The 19,415-nt window shown below is 44.8% G+C and overlaps 1 protein-coding gene across 5 annotated transcripts in view; it reads right to left on the bottom strand.

Annotated features, from left to right (window-relative positions):
• Window positions 1–19,415, bottom strand: part of FNDC3A (fibronectin type III domain containing 3A) — a 491,075-nt gene that overhangs the window by 81,915 nt on the left and 389,745 nt on the right. For all 5 annotated transcript variants that reach the window (XM_082246110.1, XM_082246111.1, XM_082246114.1 and 2 more), the window contains 3 exons: window positions 7,792–7,845; window positions 5,056–5,180; window positions 4,762–4,936 (listed from right to left, as the gene is read on the bottom strand). In XM_082246110.1, coding sequence (XP_082102236.1) covers window positions 4,762–4,936; window positions 5,056–5,180; window positions 7,792–7,845 — 354 coding nt within the window. The remainder of the gene's footprint in view (window positions 1–4,761; window positions 4,937–5,055; window positions 5,181–7,791; window positions 7,846–19,415) is intronic.

Here is a 19,415-nt window from a genome sequence, read left to right as displayed (position 1 = left end):
ATTCAAATGAAAGTCAGAGACCACCTTAGTTTAGGAATGACGGACAGGGGAGAAACACCACCTTATCCTTGTGAATCACCAGATAAGGTGAACAACAGGATAACGCTGCCAGTTCCGACACCCAGCGCGCAAAGGTAATAGCTATGAAAAAGGTCACCTTCTGGGACAGCGTAAGCAGGGGAATCTCCCGAATATTTTCGAAGGCAGGATTCTGTAGAGCTGAAAGCACCACATTACGATCCCAAGGCGGCAACGGAGCCTACACTGGAGGAACCAGATGTCGGACACCCTGAAGAAAAGTACCCACAACAGGGAGTGAATGGCCAAAGGTCCTTGGAAAAAGATCGCAAAGGCCGATACCTGGCCCTTGATGGCACTCAAGGCCAATTTCTGTTCAACCCCCCCGTTGAAGGAAGGTTAAGATCCGAGCCATCGAGAAGGAGCGAGGATGAACCCCAAAAGACTCACACCACGCAATGTACGTCTTCAAAGTACTATGGTAGATCTTCCTCGTAGTAGATTTCCTAGCTTTTAACAATGTAGGAATCGCCGACTCAGACAAACCTCTATCCTTCAGCACCGGACGTTCAACAGCCAAGCTGTCAAAGCCAGCGACTGTAAAGCAGGATGGAAGATTGGTCCTTGGGACAGCAGATCCTCCCTGAGAGGAAGCTTCCAAGGAATGTCAGTCCAGGGCCACCAAGATGAGCGGAATCCCTTCTGCCTCAATCCTGCGTAGGAGTCTAGGCAGAAGCTTGAGAGAGAAGGCGCAGATCAGACTATACTGACCAGGCCACCACTGCGTCTGTGGCATCCGCCAGTGTATCCCTTGACCGAGTCAAAAACCTCTGCACCTTTCTGTTGAGCTGGGACGCCAACAGATCCACTTCGGAGGTGCCCCATTGGAGACACAGTTGATAAAACATCCCTGGATGAAGGGACCACTCTCCCCATGGTCCAACGCCTGCCGACTGAGGTAATCCGCCTGCCAATTTTCCACCCCGGGAATGTGTACGGCGGAAAGGGCTGGAACGAACAGTTCTGCCCACCTTAGAATGCCGTCTACCAGAGCCGCCAGAGCACTTCTTGTGCCCCCTTGGTGATTGACATAAGCCACGGCCGTGGCATTGTCCGATTGAACGCGAATTGGACATCCCTGCAGACGATCTGTCCAATGATCCAGACAGTCTGATCGCTCAGAGTTCTAGGACATTGATCGGTAGTGTGGACTCTTCCAGCGTCCAGATCTCCTGAGCAGAATGCTTGCTGAGGACACCTCCCCAGCCTGACAGGCTGGCATCTGTGGTGACCACTGTACAATACAAGGGGAGAAAGGATTTGCCCAGCCAAAGTCCCGGAGGGCGAACCATCCATATCAGGGACTCCTTTGTTCCCGACTCGGATTGTCCAGGGACTGCAGAGACTTTTCCCACTTGGTCAGAATCTCCCTTTGCAGGGTCCTTGTATGGAACTGTGCAAACGGAACCGCCTCAAAAGGTAGATACCATCAGGCCCATCACCAGCACGCAAGTCCGGGGGGATGACCATTTGTTGGACAGCAGGAGGCGAATTGCAGTCTGCAACTTCAGGAGTTCAGGAGTCCAGAGTCAGGCCCAAATAGTCTGGCTTTGCGAACGGAACGAGGGCAGACTTCTGAAAATTCTTATTGTGATCTCTAGGTTCTCCACCAGAGCAGAGGGAGACTCTGCTCGCAGAAGGAGATCGTCCAAGTAGCCCAGTACCGCGATCCCCCTTTGACGTAGCAAGGCTAGCACCGGAGCCAACACTTTTGTGAAGACCCGAGGAGGGGAGGTGGGACAAAAGGGTAACGCCACAAATTGATAATGCTCCTGTCCCACAGCAAAGCAGAGAAAACGCTGGTGACTGACACATTGGAATGTGAAGACAGGCATCCTTGATATCTATAGAGGCGAGGAAATCCCCCCTGACGCAGGGATGCCACCATCGTTTAAATGGACTCCACTTCTGTACCCGCACAAAGCAATTTAGCGCCTTGAGGTCCAGGATTGGACACACCTTGCATTCCTTTCTGGGGAATGTGAACAAGTTTAAGTAAAAACCCTGAAAACGTTTTGAAGTCAGAACCGGGACAATCACCCCTTGAAGGAACAGGTCTTGTACCGTCCCAGACCCTGTAACCGGTCTGGGGACAGGCGCAGGTTGGAAGAAAAAAAACCTTGCCAGGGGGACAAGAGCGAAACTCGATCATGTAACTGGACTGAATGACTTTGTGGACCCACTTGTCTTGTACCGAGGAAGTCCACGGGTCATAAAACCAGAGAAGACGTCCCCTCACCCCTGATACGGGTGGGGGCGCACCTACATGCAGGAGCCTAGTCCACAGGTCTGGAGAAGCCCGCTCTCAGGTTGCCAGACTAGGTTCATTTGGATACACCAGAGGAGACCCTGAAAGGAGCCAAATCAAAAGAGGCATCACAGAAAAACTGCAGCCCCTGGACCAGCTGGTTCACCAGCTAAGCAAAGGCAGGGGGGAGTTGTTCTCCCTCCAGGTCATGGCGTATGAGCTTAGCCCACTCGGTCAGAGTTTGCGACACCAGGGCAATGGTAAATACCAGCCTCATTGCCGAACCAGCTAAGGTGTACATAGTGTGGGCCACAGCCTCCACCTTCTGGTCAGCCGGGTACTTAAAGGCCGGGGACTCTTCAACCAGAATCAAGGTTGCCTCGTTTAATCTGGAAACCAGAGGATCCATCACTAGTGGAACAGTCCACTTCTTAAGAAGGGACTCCTCATAGGGAACACGCCTAGTAAAACGCTTAGGAACCCTACGGGGACGCTTTGGTCGCCCCTACTTTTTAGCGACAATTCTGTCAAAATAGGCAGGGAAAGGAAACACCTTTGCCACTCTGGATGGCTTGCGAGTGCCAAGGGGTACCTGCGCCTCCATCACAGCTTCAGCTGCGTCCTCCAATCTCCACCAGCACCTTTTAATGGGCGGTCGCAGACGTTCTCACTATCAGAGGATTCCAGGCATGTGGTTGCAGCGGCTGAATGAGATTCAGGATCTAATGAGACAGATGAGGCAGGGGAAGGCGGGGGACGCTTTTTGCTAGCCCGTCACCCACAAGCCGAGTCCACCCAGGACACAAGGGACTCCTGTCAGTGCATGGATGGATGGTTGGTTGGGACCCGGAGGGTCCCGCAGCCACAGAGAAAGGATCTGGTGGGGAGATGTGCTCCAAAGACTCCATGAGTCACTAGGGGAACCCCACAAAAAAGTGTAACACACTGCTAAGGGACAACCCCCACCACATTGGCAGCACAGCCTGGTCGCCAAGCATAAGGCACAGAGCAATCCCCAATAGAGAGGGAGTGGACCCCACCAGACTCACCACCCACCGACACAGGCACCTGCAACCACCAGGAGAATCTGCACTACACATGCGGCGATTAGGAAGCTAAATGATCCAGGAGTCAACACCAGGGGATAAGGCTCCCACCGCTGAAAATCGCCGCCCACAGGGCTCCACTGTCATAGCCGTTGCTATTTGCAATGGCAAACCACAAGAAAAATGGCCCCTGGACTACACAAATATGGCCACTGTGTATAGGAATACACAGGCTACAACAAAATGGCGGCACCACGAGGCATACAGGGACCCAGAATTGGGAGACTAGGCCTCAAGGACAGATCAAGGCAAAACAGGGGACCCTGGCAGGAGCCCCCACCAGGTACAAACCCCCCTCCCCCGCAGTCGACCATCCGGTCGCCGGTGGCACACCCCCCTCCCGACCCCATTGAAATGGGAGGGCTGTCGGCCAGGAAAAACAATGCGACCTCGCGAGACGTTAAGTCGCAGGGCCAGCACCGGTCCAGTGGAGCTAGGTCACGGTCGACCTGGCGTGAAGCTGAGGCCTGTGCGCGCTCGTTGGCCAGACTGGGGTGACCACTGGATCTTGATTATCCAGCCCTTTGCCCAGTCCGGCAGTTGATCGTAGATTTCACAGGAAAAATCCGGGAGGAAAAAATGTTCTATCTAAAAAAGATCCCAGCAAGGAGCTAGGTTCTTACTTCGGACTAGGTAGAAAAAAAACTGAGTGACTATAGCAGGGAGAGGGAGTAACCCTTTGGGACTGTCCATGGGTGTGGCCAGAAGTTTTTTCTGCCTAGTGTCCTACTCATGTAGGGGAGAGTTCTATAACCCAATGGTCAAGAAGGGCAGGAGCTGTGTCCTTTAATGAACGAATGAAAAAATCTAATTTGGCCAGTATTTGTTTTTTTGTTATTCTTAAAGTAGTTTTATTGTATATAAAATGCAGACATTGTATTTTTAAATTTGTCCCAGTTACAACGACAATAAAAAGCACAGAAGGGTTTATTTATTTTTTTGAATAACAGTTTTAATTGGAAAGGGTTTTTTTTTTTAATGTGCACATGTTCTCTTTATGTGACGCTGAAAAAAAAAAAAAAAAAATCAACCAAAACAAATGAAAGTAAAAAAAAAAATGAAAGGTAGAAAAAAATAAATAGAAATAATAATCAGAACAATAACCGCAAAAGGGGAAAAGAAGAGTTAATTTAGGAGGATTATGATGTAGCTCTTACATTTGAGATACTCAAGGAGTGAATACATTGCAGCATAATTTTTTAACCTTATAGTATAGGGTATGGCGGTTATATAATGCAAAATTAGTGCCCCTAAGCAGAATTAGTAAGATGAGATAGGAAAAGTAATCAATTACCGAACAGGATGTATGAATTTGTTTACTGCACATACCGAGGTTTCGTCTTCCATTTCCAAAATATAAGAAATTCCTTCATCAGACGGTGTACCTGAGGGTTTAGTCCATTGTATTGATAACCAACTAATTCCAGCTTTAATAAGTGTAGGACTTGCTGGCACTGTGGGAGCACTGCCTGAGGTGTAGAACAACACTTCTTCGCTAAAACCACTTGGAAAAACAGAGTAAAATGGTCAGTCAAATCACCGAGGAAGATAACCGAGATAAAAGCACAAAATAAAATAAAAATATTGAACAACGAAAAACTAGTTTACACAGAGAAGGTATACCTCATGCCCATGTCGTTTTTTGCTGCAAGCCTGAAAGTGTACCCCATTGCTGGTGACAGCTTTGTTACCCTAAACTGCTTCTGTAGTCCATAGTAACACTGGGAAAACTCCTGGCACCCCTTCCCCTAAGAGGAAAAAAAAGGAAAACCAGTTCATTTTAAATCTAAAACAATAAACATGTTGTCATCATTTTAGAAGTTTTCCAATGTAAATTAAGTCTAAAATAAATTATACTTTTTCTCACAAAAAATGGAAGGAAACAGCGTACAGAGGATATAGGTCATAGCTATGTGGTCTATACTATTTAAGCATACCCAAGGACAGCTTGTTCACATGAGCGGCAGCCCTTGCTGGCCCACTGAAAAGCAATTCCGCGGTGTATGGCATTTCAGAGGGCAGTTGACAGATGGCTGGAAGGCGATATGTTGCCTCTTCAATGACTCTTTTAACCTTGAAAAGCCCATGTATTACATAGCAACCTCATGTATTGCACATAGTTGGGGCACACCCGCATTCAATAAATAGGTCCAGTTTGGTGATGATGCCTCTTGTCAAACGCAAAAGGGGTTTTAATTATTGCTGAACCATGTGTACAGCCCTGGGTGATTGTAAGTTCCGCTTTAGGTGAGCGGTAAAAAAGCGACTCAACCACCTTTTTTTTTTACTGCCTCCTGTGTGAACGAGGCCTAATTTCACCATAACTAGCACACAGCCCTAATAGGTGCTTACATAAGCTTACCTATGTGACAGATTACCTTGAAACTGGAACATCCAATTATAATAAAAGGGGTAGGTTATTTTCGATAGGGCAGGCAGAAAAAAGTAATTATCTGTTCGTTCGAAAAATAAGCGCACCTTTACAAGCCAAAATATTCCCTACTCTTTGCCTATGTATCGGTAAACATCATAAAACAGACTTCCTTCAGCAGAAAACCTCCCTTTTCACTAGCCAGCCTTGTCTGGAGAGGGTTTACCCCTATGAGTGCTGTTTTTTTCCTCTCTTATGCCTGATGTAAATTATAAAGCCTGGCTACAGAAAAGAATGGCAGTCTACCTACTGCATGTGATGAAGTAAAGATTGGTGCTGCCATTATTCTTTGTGGCCAGAGTTGCTTGAAGTTTGGCGAATAAGTTGGGTTACAAGTGTAAAAGCATTTTGCCAGGCGAAGATTACAGAGGTGATTTACTTATGCAGCACCCTCCTAGGTAGGTGCTAGAGAGTATAGTTTTTGAATCCTGTCTGCTTACCAGAAGGATTGCCAGGTAAATCTATATTCTTCTCTGCCTACCAGAGAGCAGGATCTGTTAGGGAGGTCTGCTCACTTTGCTCAGGTGCAACTCAGTCTGCAGAGTGTTTCACACTGGTCCAATAGGGAGGCATATTGGACAGTGGGAGGAAACTTGACAAATGAGTGCACAGGCATTTAGTACAGACCTGGTGATTTGGCAGAGGAAAAGTGCCTAGTGCGTGCTGGGATACTGTATAAATGCCAGGAGCACATGTGCTCGGGGTCTTTCGTCTGGATAGTGGAGTCCTGGGGGGGGGCTGCCTCCTCCTCCTCTGTAGAGGTGCCATGCGGCCTCAAGTAGTTGAGCTGAGAGCCTAGAAAAAGCTAGAGAGGAACTGAACACAGAGGTCCTGTGAAGCTGACTGAAAAAGCCTAACCTGAGGGGGGCCACCCCTGCAGCTAGAAGAGTTAGTGGACGGGTGTCTGTAAAGGGGATGCTCGAGTGTGTACTGAAGATAATGTAGTTCACTAAGTCTAATGCTGGAGAGAAAACATCAACGAGATTTAACCTCTTCCATAAATGTGGCAGTATGGTTCAAGCAGTGCAGCTACTTCCACAAGCAACCTGGTGAGGCCAAGTGAGTTGTCCTTATCCATTGTGAATCGTTACAGTTGGAGTATTCCACTATTCCCTTCTCCTATCCAAGTTCCAAAATAAACACGAAAAACCAAAACCCCTGGACTGTTTATTGAGCAACGAGCCATTGAGAGTAAGGACGAATGTGTGAACTGTAGCCTAAGTGACTGCATGCTGGTAATCACAGGAGGCCCAACAAGTCCTCATCCAGCAAGCCCTATGGGGCAATGCTACACTTATAAAGTGGTTGTAAACCCTTACAAATAACCACTGAAGTGACAAGCCACAGGTGATACATGGAGATGAAACAAATCCTCCTGCATAGGTTTTCCCTGTTTATATGCTGCCCTCTCTCCTCTACAGACATCTAAAGCACACATTTTACACATCATTTCTGAGCATTGGAAGGCAGGGGCAGGGATTGAATGTCACACAATGCACAGCATAGGATAGGGAGCAGAGTGTATTCTGAGATCTGAGTGGGGGGGGGGGGGGGAAGATGACGCCCCCCTCTACACAGTCTCACAGGGAAACATGGGTTGTCAATCAACTGCTGTGTGCTGGAGGAGGTCGGGCTCCTCTCCCAGGATTGTCTGGTGTCAGCATAGACTGTCAGAAGTAATAATACGACAGACAAAAATCATGACAGGTGCTTTGGATCAAGGCAAATACACACTATAGAAAAATATGCTTTGTTCATTTTTTCATTTCAGCGGTTTAAAACCACTTTAAGGCTTCCAAACCACTGCACAGAAATATTATAACCACAGGGATATTAATGTGTTTGATCTGCTTCAGGCCAAATTAGGTACTCATTTCTGTGTGTTAATAAATATTCTGTAATTAAAATAATTTCTCCATTACACTTACTTCATCCCACTCGAGAAGATAGCTGTGTATCTTGGACCCATTGTCACATGATGCCTAGAAATAGAAACACATCATACAGTTTATTAATTAGACAAAACAGTCAACTGGAACAAGTGGTGAGTCATTGGTCTTTAACAAATACTGTATGTACATATCAGGTGTACAGCTATGTGAACGGCTGCTAGCACATTCTGTGTCATGGACCTATTAGTAAATAAAGGATAAAGATGACAGCTGTGGACTTGTGCATCTTCAAAAATAAAGAAACAGCAATTCTCATATACTGTATGTATTTTATGGGAACTGCTCAGCTACAGTGGGTGCCATCCCACTTATCAGATTGCATTCTACCAGAGCAGACATATATTCTAGGTATAAAACACAGAAATGATTAACAGTACATGCCATCTGGTCTAATGGAGAAAATGATAAATCTGGCCAGGGCTTTTTTTTTTTTTTAAGTGCAGGAACTCAACTATGACCCCACCAAAACAACCCCCTGCCCTCCACATGCACACCTGCCAAGTGGACACAAATTGTGGGTATTAAATACCAGGAGTGCATTACTTTCAGAATTCAGGGGTGCGCTACACACAGAGTACAGAGGTGCACTACGCAAAGAGTACAGAGTTCAGGGGTGCGCTACGCACAGAGTATAGAATTCAGGGGTGCGCTACTAACAGAGTGCAGTATTCAGGGGTGCGCTACGCACAGAGCGCAGCATTCAGGGGTGCGCTACGCACAGAGTGCAGAGGTCAGCCAACTTTAACAGCTGCTTACCTCTGCATCCCCTTTGACATCTCACTTTCTCCCCTCTTCAGCTCTGACTTCTGTACAGAACCCCCCACCCTCTCCACTGCCCTCATCTTCTCCCCAATTCCTTAAAGGCTCCATCATCTTTAACCTATCTTACTTTTGTTGCCGTATTTGGCTGCAGCACCTAGTTGGCTCTACTACCTCCCCACACACTGTAGGATGCTCCCCCTTTCTCACTTGCAGGGAGATCATCCAATGGGGGCATTGGCACCTGGGCATCAGGGCACCTGCATCTCCCTTGCCCCTGTAACTGTCAGAAAGCAAAACGTTACTGAATACCAAGAGATTAAAAACACCTTATTTAGCTTAGTCCTCTAGTCCCTATTTCTAAAGCATTCCTTATTATTACATTTATGAGGCAAAAAAAAACTCTTTGGTGTGCCACTCAAATTGGATTATAGATACCGAACTTTTGGCAGCCGAGAATCGTGTTGTTGACATTTTGTCGAAGCAAAAAATGTGCCGATAATTACAATTTTGCTGTGCTTATGGGTTGTTTTTCATAGGTTATGTGACTCAAAAACTGCATCAGAAACTTAACACGGGTGCTTTATTGATGCATTCTTGCTGCGTTTTAAATGCATTTCCACAGACAGGTGCGTTTTTTTTTTTTAACGGATCAGAAATGCAGCAAGCAGGATTTTTTACACCACAACAGAAATGCAACAGACAAGTGTGAATACACAGAATTTAAAGGGATGCATTTTTATTGAGCTTTTCTTGTGCTAAAGGTGCCAATAATGGCCGACAAATTCATGATATTAAATAAAAAGTCGAATATAAAACCAATTATGTATATAAAATATATATATATATATATATATTTATTTAAAACTGTCATTTTCAGTGGATTTTTTGGGAGTCTAACAGGGACCAAGCCCTACCAACTGCCATCCAGCCGTTTAATGGTATTTCGTCAGGCCAATAGGAGCACCTTGTTCACACGAGCAAACTACAGCTAACACCTATGTGAGAGCCATGCAGTGTTTGTCCACACAGGGATGCACAGGTGTTAGTGCAGGCAGTCCCATTCATGTCAACTGGGATGCAGAAGTTGACACATCCGCTGTTCCCAATTTGACATTTGCGTGTGCGCATGGCCCTGAATGCAGACAGTGTGTGTTCGGGGTTGTGCACCACATGGATGTCTAATTGGCATGTGGCCATGCAGCTGCTGCATCCCAGTTGACATGAATGGGACTGCCCGTGCATCCCTGTGAGGGCAAACAAAGCCCTTGCACACTGGTGTATGCTGTAGCATGCCCCTCTGGATGAGGCCTTATTGGACAGGGAAAGGGTTAGTGGGTTTAAATGCTTGTTTGGCTAAGGAGGAAAGAAATTTGCACGAATCCTTGCCTTACTTTCACAGGCTTCCTCCTCTTTGGCTCCAATGAAGCTGCTTCACTTTGCTTCCCAGCCAGTTGCAGCTCTCGGACACAGGGCAGCCTATAGGGAGGTACTGGCAGTACTCCTGTACTAGGCCCAGGCACATCAGATCCAGCAGGTACTGCCTATGGGTGGCCTTAGTGCAGCTTCTTTGAAGCAGAATAAAGGAACAGTGGAGAATTCAAGATTTTTTCCTCTGCTTACTCTCTCCTCCCTCACTGCAAACTTCCACCTACCCCCATGATTAACTGGCAATGGAGAAGATGGAGCAAGGGATGAGGGTAGGTGCTGTTGGACACTTCACTTGTGCATTACGAGGCAAGATTTTCCCAGGAACTGCAATAGGCAGGACACTCTTCAGTATTCACAGGACACTGGAGAGGTGATGTTTTTTTCTCTCTCTTTTCGGGGAAACAGTGGAAAGGCTCTAGGCAAGGACTGCTAAGCTGGGGTAGCTCTTAGCCTTTGTGTTAATGTTTATACACTGGGGAAGGGGGGGACTGTCATGTAGGCTGTACAGGGGCACTTCATTTCTAATGAAAGCTGTGCTCTGATGCCATCATGTACAATGCAGGACCAGCAGTTCTGCATTGTACAGGATGGTAAGGACTTGGCCACATTCCAGAGGGTCAGACAGCAGAGAAGAGCGTGCAATAAGGTAATTTTTATCCTACCACCAGACAAATGAGTAATGTTCTCATGCAATGCTTGGGGAAGTAACAACGGCCTGGAGTCAGGATTTAAGCAGACCTCTAGTAACAAACTGTAACCAATATCAGACAGGCACGAAAAGGGGGGTCTTTGTGGATAATAAAAGCAAATACAGGCAGGCAGTCCCCGGGTTACAAACAAGATAGGTTCTGCAGATTTGGCCTTAAGTTGAATTTGTTTGTAAGTCGGAACAGGTACATTTTTTAAGTGTAGTTCCAGCCAAAAAAAAATTTGTAAGCTTTTTGAATAGTACATGGAAGGGTGTAATGGTTGTTTTGCTGTCTGTGAAGATTTTGGGTTGTTGTGGAAGCAAAAATTTGTGATAAAGCTTCAGTGGAGACACCTTTTTCCTATGATAGCTCTTACAGGAGTGAATTTCTCTTTCTAGTGGTAGATTTCCTCTCACTTCCCGTTGTCTCCCTCCGATTGTAAGTAGGGCTCGTTTGTAAGTCAGATGTTTGTAAACGCCTGTAGGCATCTTGTGGAACTTGTGCTAAGGCAGAACGTTTACATTTTAAAGGGGAAGTCCACCCCAAAACGAAAACTGCTACATCTCTAGGCATCTACGATCTAAGGCTAACCTATCTAGCCTTGTAAAGAAGAAATCTTTTTTGAAGGTCTGACAAAAGAGCTGTGCATGCTTCGAAATGGGCTACCGCCCAGGCGCCCACCACCACCTGATACCCGCCACGTGCGTTCCAGCGTGGTTCCGGAAACCCAGCCGCACTGCTGTCTCTCTGCTCCTGCACACACCAGCGTCCTCCTGGATACATAACAGCTGCAAGCCAGCTCTCTCCCCCCATCCCATCCACATAGGACAATGCTGAGCATAGAGGATCAACTATGTTCCATGCCTTACCAGAATGGAAACTTCTGTAAGTGTTTTTAACCCTTGTGTGTCACAGTAAACTGTCACCTAGAGGCGCCTTGTGTTTTTCGCACTAGTCTTAGATTGTGGATACCTGCAGATGTAGCGATTTTAGTCTTAAGGTGGACGTCCCATTTAACATTTAAAATGCCTCACAGGTTCACTTTAAAGTCAACATGGCACAAACCTAGGCAATTTAAAACTGCTTAAGCAGAGGTCACCTTCCATGAAAACTTCATGTCAAAATAACTAATAAGAGAACAACAATCTAAAATTAAATGAAACTCTCCACATTTGCTGTAAAAATCTTATCTTTTATTATTTCTTGAGCTTTCCTGTTGGTCATTTAATGGAAAAGGTGTCCTCACTGACCATCTGGAACATTCAAATGGTGAAAGGGGGCCGGGCCTAGCCAAACTTTTACAAGAAAAATGTATGTAAAAATTGATCTGCCTACATGCCTGTATCAATGATTTTTTGACGCAGTTTTCACTGCTGGTAACCTCTGCTCTCGTTTTGAATTTATATTTAGAATTGATTCACATTAAGCACCAGGGATGATTTGTTTGAGTCAATCTGAAACAGGATAAAAAGGCAAATGAGAGCTGGCTTCCAATCTTACTGACGCTGGGAAGTCATAAGCACAACATGGCAACATAGGTGTTATTGCTCACGCTGATAACGACCATGTAATGTTTTACTGATCACAAAACAGAACACTGCCTGATTACATCAAAACACAACAATGGCAGCAGACTGTTTAAACATGTTGCCTGGCATCACTCTTCAATGAAGTGTGAAAAGAAAAGACTGGATTATCGGTAGGTAGCCGGGGGTTTCCTGACAAGTGATTCACTAACTGTATGAGCAGTGAATTGCTGCATAAAATATGAGAAATTATTTACTAGCATATGAATGTGCTCAAAGGAAGGACTGCTTCCCCTCTCCAAACACAAACTGATAAAGAGAACAGGTGCTATTACCACCTCTCTATGCCGGATATCATCATTCTCTTTTACTTTCCAAATATTCAATTAGTGGAACCAAGTAACTAATTATATCACACACTGGCCACCGCCTTGATGAAATCAAGTAAAGCAAAAACTTGGTTAGCTTTAGAAGGCAAGATCAAATGTTTCCTGCTGTATAATGATGGCAATAACAATAAATGGATAAATGTTAAATAGAATTTTGAAGGACAATGCAAATCACTTAACGGATTTAGGCCCATCTGATTAGTGCCATGGAGGGGCCACAACGGTTCGAGAGCCTGTCCCATTGTTGCATTGCTTTATAGCTTTGCCCAATTTTATATCTCAAGTGACACTGATTGTGAAAGCTATAAGGACTCATTCACACTATGTGCAGTGACCGGCAGATTCTGCACTGGATAAACGCCAGTCACCATGAGGGCATAGAAAACAACTTTTTTTTTTTTTCCCCAGCACAACTTTGGTGTGATGTGCAGAAAAATGCAGACAATGCTGCATTTTTTTCACAGTGTGCTGGAAGGCACTGCTAAGCAGAGACATGAAGTGTCAGCTATAGGGTTTATTTATCAATGTTAGAGAGGGCAAAATAAGTCACAATTCTGCAGAGAAACCAATTAGCTTCTAACCTCAGCTTGTTTATTTAAGCTTTAGCAATAAAACTTGGAAGCTGATTGGTTTCTCTGCAGAATTGTGACTAATGTTGCCCTCTCTAGCTTTAGTAAATAAAGCCCAATGTGACAATTCAAAGTAAATAAAAAAAAGAAAGAAAACCGTGCGATGCGCTGAAGCACTCACCCCTTGCACTGACCCCTGCCGAATTTCAAGCAGCATTACCTCCAAAAGCAAACAAGACATATTGCAGCTTACCAATTCATAAAAATGGTGGCTGCATTCATTTTCTCTTTTTCTTTTCTTTATTCTCACCTGGTGATCTGGCCAGTAAGTCTGTTTTTCAACAGAACAAGATTTACAAATGTATCAGTTTAGTGATCTCCAAACTGCAGCCCTTTGCCTGTTTTTGCCCGCCCCTGTCAGCAACAGTGGGGCATAGTTCCTGACACCAACAATGGGGCACTAGTCCTCCCACTGACACCATTGATGAGGCACTATTCTGCTCACTGGCACCAACAATGGGGCACTACAGGGAGTGCAGAATTATTAGGCAAATGAGTATTTTTGAGGAATAATTTTATTATTGAACAACAACCATGTTCTCAATGAACCCAAAAAACTCATTAATATCAAAGCTGACTATTTTTTGAAGTAGTTTTTAGTTTGTTTTTAGTTTTAGCTATTTTAGGGGGGTATCTGTGTGTGCAGGTGACTATTACTGTGCATAATTATTAGGCAACATAACAAAAATCAAATATACAGTATACCCATTCAATTATTTATTTTTACCAGTGAAACCAATATAACATCTCAACATTTACAAATATACATTTCTGACTTTCAAAAACAAAAACAAATCAGTGACCAATATAGCCACCTTTCTTTGCAAGGACACTCAAAAGCCTGCCATCCATGGATTCTGTCAGTGTTTTGATCTGTTCACCATTGCGTGGTGAACACGCAACATTGCGTGCAGCAGCAACCACAGCCTCCCAGACACTGTTCAGAGAGGTGTACTGTTTTCCCTCCTTGTAAATCTCACATTTGATGATGGACCACAGGTTCTCAATGGGGTTCAGATCAGGTGAACAAGGAGGCCATGTCATTAGCTTTTCTTCTTTTTTACCCTTTCTTGCCAGCCACGCTGTGGAGTACTTGGACGCGTGTGATGGAGCATTGTCCTGCATGAAAATCATGTTTTTCTTAAAGGATGCAGACTTCTTCCTGTACCACTGCTTGAAGAAGGTGTCTTCCAGAAACTGGCAGTAGGACTGGGAGTTGAGCTTGACTCCATCCTCAACCCGAAAAGGCCCCACAAGCTCATCTTTGAGGATACCAGCCAAAACCAGTACTCCACCTTGCTGGCGTCTGAGTCGGACTGGAGCTCTCTGCCCTTTACCAATCCAGCCACGGGCCCATCCATCTGGCCCATCAAGACTCACTCTCATTTCATCAGTCCATAAAACCTTTGAAAAATCAGTCTTGAGATATTTTTTGGCCCAGTCTTGACGTTTCAGCTTGTGTGTCTTGTTCAGTGGTGGTCGTCTTTCAGCCTTTCTTACCTTGGCCATGTCTCTGAGTATTGCACACCTTGTGCTTTTGGGCACTCCAGTGATGTTGCAGCTCTGAAATATGGCCAAACTGGTGGCAAGTGGCATCTTGGCAGCTGCACGCTTGACTTTTCTCAGTTCATGGGCTGTTATTTTGCGCCTTGGTTTTTCCACACGCTTCTTGCGACCCTGTTGACTATTTTGAATGAAATGCTTGATTGTTCGATGATCACGCTTCAGAAGCTTTGCAATTTTAAGAGTGCTGCATCCCTCTGCAAGATATCTCACTATTTTTGACTTTTCTGAGCCTGTCAAGTCCTTCTTTTGACCCATTTTGCCCAAGGAAAGGAAGTTGCCTAATAATTATGCACACCTGATATAGGGTGTTGATGTCATTAGACCACACCCCTTCTCATTACAGAGATGCACATCACCTAATATGCTTAATTGGTAGTAGGCTTTCGAGCCTATACAGCTTGAAGTAAGACAACATGCATAAAGAGGGTGATGTGGTCAAAATACTCATTTGCCTAATAATTCTGCACTCCCTGTAGTCCTCTCACTGACACCATTAATGAGGCACTATTCCGCTCACTGACACCAACAATGGGGTACTAGTCCTCCCACTGACACCATTGATGAGGCACTATTCCGCTCACTGACACCAACAATGGGGCACTAGTCCTCCCACTGACAGCATTGATGAGGCACTATTCCGCTCACTGACACCAACAATGGGGCACTAGTCCTCCCACTAATAGCCATGAAGGGGCACTATTTCTCCTACTGATATTAATGATGGAGCACTTTTACTCCCACTGACATGGATTATGGGGCACTATTCCTCCTATTGATACCAATGATGGGACACTACTCCTCCCATTGATACCAATGATGGGACACTACTCCTCCCATTAATACCAATAATGGGGCACTATTTCTCCCATTGATACCAATAATGGGGCACTATTTCTCCCATTGATACCAATAATGGGGCACTATTCTTCCCATTGATACCAATGATAAGGCACTATTATTCCCCTCAATACTAATGATGGGGTATTGTTTACTCCCACTGACGCCAAGACATTTTTTTCTCCCACTGGCCACAGTCCAGCCCCACTACAGTCTGAAGGGCAGTAAACTGGACCTTTGTTTAGAAAGTTTGGAGATTCCTGGTTTAGAGTTTTGAGATGGACAATTTACCACGGAATCTATCTAAAGGCAAAATGTTGTATATCACGGTTTTGGCCAGAGTAGGGAGTAGATAAAGTAGAACTATACGTAAAACTTTTTTTTTTCATTTTGGATACAGCAAGGGAAGGTTATAACTCCTGTCAGATTTTTTTTTTTTTTGCCATCTGTGTCCTATTTTGGAGATTTCCCTTCACTTCCTGTTCCATAGCCAAACAGGAAGTGAGGAAATCACTGAAAAAAAAAACGAATTCATTGGGGACCCCCTGTCACCAGAACTAGTGTCCCCATTGGAAGATTTCCTTTCTATTACTTTTCTGGGGACAACCCAAAATGTGGGATTTTCTTTTACTTTCACTTTCAACCATAATACACAGGAGAAATAGAGAGGGCAAATCTCCCTAACGGGGGCATAGACAACAATAGAAACTGACAAGCATCTCTATCCCTCTCCACTCTATCCAAAAAAAAAAAGTTTTGCCTTCAGTCATAATTTAAAAACAATTTTTGCTGTCTGTGTATTATTGTGAAGTTTTTAATTAATTTCCAGTCCTGAAGACAAGGAGGGAAAGGGGAGTCCCTCATAGCAGTCAATAAGACATTTCCCTTATTTCTTGTTGTAGTAACAACTGGAAAAGTTCTCATCATTTTTTTGTCCTCGTTACCACTGTCACAAGAGCAAAAATAAAGTATATAGGGTGAATCTTTCAAACCGGAACACAAACACCAAAACGAACCTCCTACAGGGGTTCCAGAGTTCCACTTTAACCTTTTTACACACTGGATAAGCTCAGCTGTGGGCCCCTTTTAGAAAAAGCATCAGCATAATCCACTTCTAATCTTCCAATCCTGTTAGGCAACACTCTAAACGAGCTTCCACGTTGTATAATGACAATCTAACATCACTGGGACCTCCTGTGAGCCCAGATGGCAAATAAATTCATATAACAATATACTAATTTATAACTGCAGAGGTGCATAGAGATTTGATCAGATCAGCCCACATACAGTATCTCACAGAAGTGAGTACACCCCTCACATTTTTGTAAATATTTTTGTGCGACTTGTCATGCGATTTGGGACTGCAGAATCGCATGACAAGTCGTTCTCCATTATTTCCAATGAGCCCCATTGGAAAAACCGACTTCAAAGTAGTCCCTGCACTACTTTTGGCAAGATGTTGATGCGTTTTGAGGAAAAGACATTATAAGCCCACTCAAACTCGCATTAAAATCGCGTCTACAAAGTCGCGTAAAAATCGCGGTGAAGTCGCACAACTGTGAAAGGGGCCTAAGAGCCGGTTCACACTACTCCGACTCAAAGTCGCCCCATGAAGGAGCGACTTTTTAGCGCCGACTTTAGCGCGACTTTGAAGAGACTTAAATGATAGGCGACTGTCTGTGGGGAATGGTAATCTTTTTCTTCTTCCTGGAAAGTCTGATCACAGTCGCTTCAAAATAGATAAGGATCCGACTTAGAGGCGACTCCCATTGAAGTCTATGTGCACAAGTCGGATAGAGGTTGCCTTGAAGTAGTACAGGAACCTTTTCTGAAGTCGGAGCGACTTCAGTAGTGCATATTAAGACGGCTCTCATTCATTTACATTGGATTTGTAACGACAAGAGAATTGAGGGCACACAAGTCGCTTCCCAAGTCGGAAGTGGTGTGAACCGGCTCTAACAGTGTAAATTTGCTGTTCCCTCAAAATAACTCAACACAGCCATTAATGTCTAAACCGCTGGCAACAAAAGTGAGCACATTCCCTAAGTGAAAATGTCCAAATTGGGCACAAAGTGTCAGAATTGTGTGGCCATCATTTTCCAGCACTGCCTTAGCCCTCTTGGGCATGGAGTTCAGCAGAGCTTAACAGGTTGTCACTGGAGTTCTCTTCCACTCCTCCATGATGACATAACGGAGCTGGTGCATTTTTAGAGACCCTGCGCTCCTCCACCTTCCGTTTGAGGATGCCTCACAGATGCTCAATAGGGTTTAGGTCTGGAGATATGCTTGGCCAGTCCATCACCTTTACCCTCAGCTTCTTTGGCAAGGCAGGGGTCGTCCTGAAGGTGTGTTTGGGGTCGTAATGTTGGAATACTGCCATGTGGCCCAGTCTCCAAAGGGAGGGGATCTTGCTCTGCCAACATGTGCTGTCACATACTGAAGCATTCATGGTTCCCTCAATGAACTGTAGCTCCCCAGTGCCAGCAGCACTCATGCAGCCCCAGACCATGACACTCCCACCAACATGCTTGTCTGTAAGCAAGACACACTTGTCTTTGTACTCCTCACCTGGTTGCTGCCACACACGCTTGACACCACCTGAATCAAATGAGTTTATCTTGGTCTCATCAGACCACAGGACATGGTTCCAGTAATCCATGTCCTTAGTCGGATTGTCTTCAGCAAACTGTTTGCGGGTTTTCTTGTGCATCATCTTTAGAAGAGGCTTCCTTCTGGGACGACAGCCATGCAGACCAATTTGATGCAGTGTGCAGCGTATGGTCTGAGCACTGACAGGCTGCCCCCCCCCCCCACCCCTTCAACCTCTGCAGCAATGCTGTCAGCACTCATACGTCTATTTCCAAAAGAAAATCTCTGGATATGATGCTGAGCATGTGCACTCAACTTCTTTGGTCGACCATGGTGAGGCCAGTTCTAAGTGGAACCTGTCCTGTTTAACCGCTGTATGGTCTTGGCCTCCATGCTGCAGCTCAGTTTCAGGGTCTTGGCAATCTTCTTATAGCCTAGGCCATCTTTATGTAGAGCAACAATTCTTTTTTTTTCAGATCCTCAGAGAGTTCTTTGCTATTAGGTGCCATGTTGAACTTCCAGTGACCAGTGTGAGAGAGAGAGCGATAACACCAAATTTAACACACCTGCTCCCTATTCACACCTGAGACCTTGTAACACTAATGAGTCACATGACACCAGGGAGGGAAAATGGCTAATTGGGCCAAATTTGGACATTTTCACTTAGGGGTGTACTCACTTTTGTTGCCAGCGGTTTAGACATTAATGGCTGTGTGTTGAGTTATTTTGAGGGGACAGCAAATTTACACTGTTATACAAGCTGTACACTCACTACTTTACATTGTAGCAAAGTGTCATTTCTTCAGGGTTGTCACATGAAAAGATATAATAAAATATTTACAAATATGTGAGGGTTGTACTTCCTTTTGTGAGATACTGTATAATATATAATATATTTATGTAAAAGAAAAAAAAATGCTCTGGATGGCAACTGTGCTAACTGCTTAAAGTGGAACTTTAGTCAGAAAATAAAGTCCTAGATCACTTCAGGCAGGCCCTTTTTGCAGGTAATGCCTGGTACAGACGATGAGATTATGGGATAAATGATAGTTTTATTTTTAATTTTTTTTGCATGCTGATCGCATATAAAAAATAAAGCGTTTAATAAAGTTACTAAAATTCTCGTGCAAAAGAATAAAAATTTGGAAGTGATGTAATGTGTTGTAGTGTATTTTTATTGTATTT

The sequence above is a fragment of the Pelophylax lessonae genome (assembly GCF_965119305.1).
Source record: "Pelophylax lessonae genome assembly, chromosome: 2".
Classification (NCBI taxonomy): Eukaryota; Metazoa; Chordata; class Amphibia; order Anura; family Ranidae; genus Pelophylax; species Pelophylax lessonae.
Note: the sequence above shows the minus strand (reverse complement) of the source record. Positions and strands in the feature narration are given on the sequence as shown.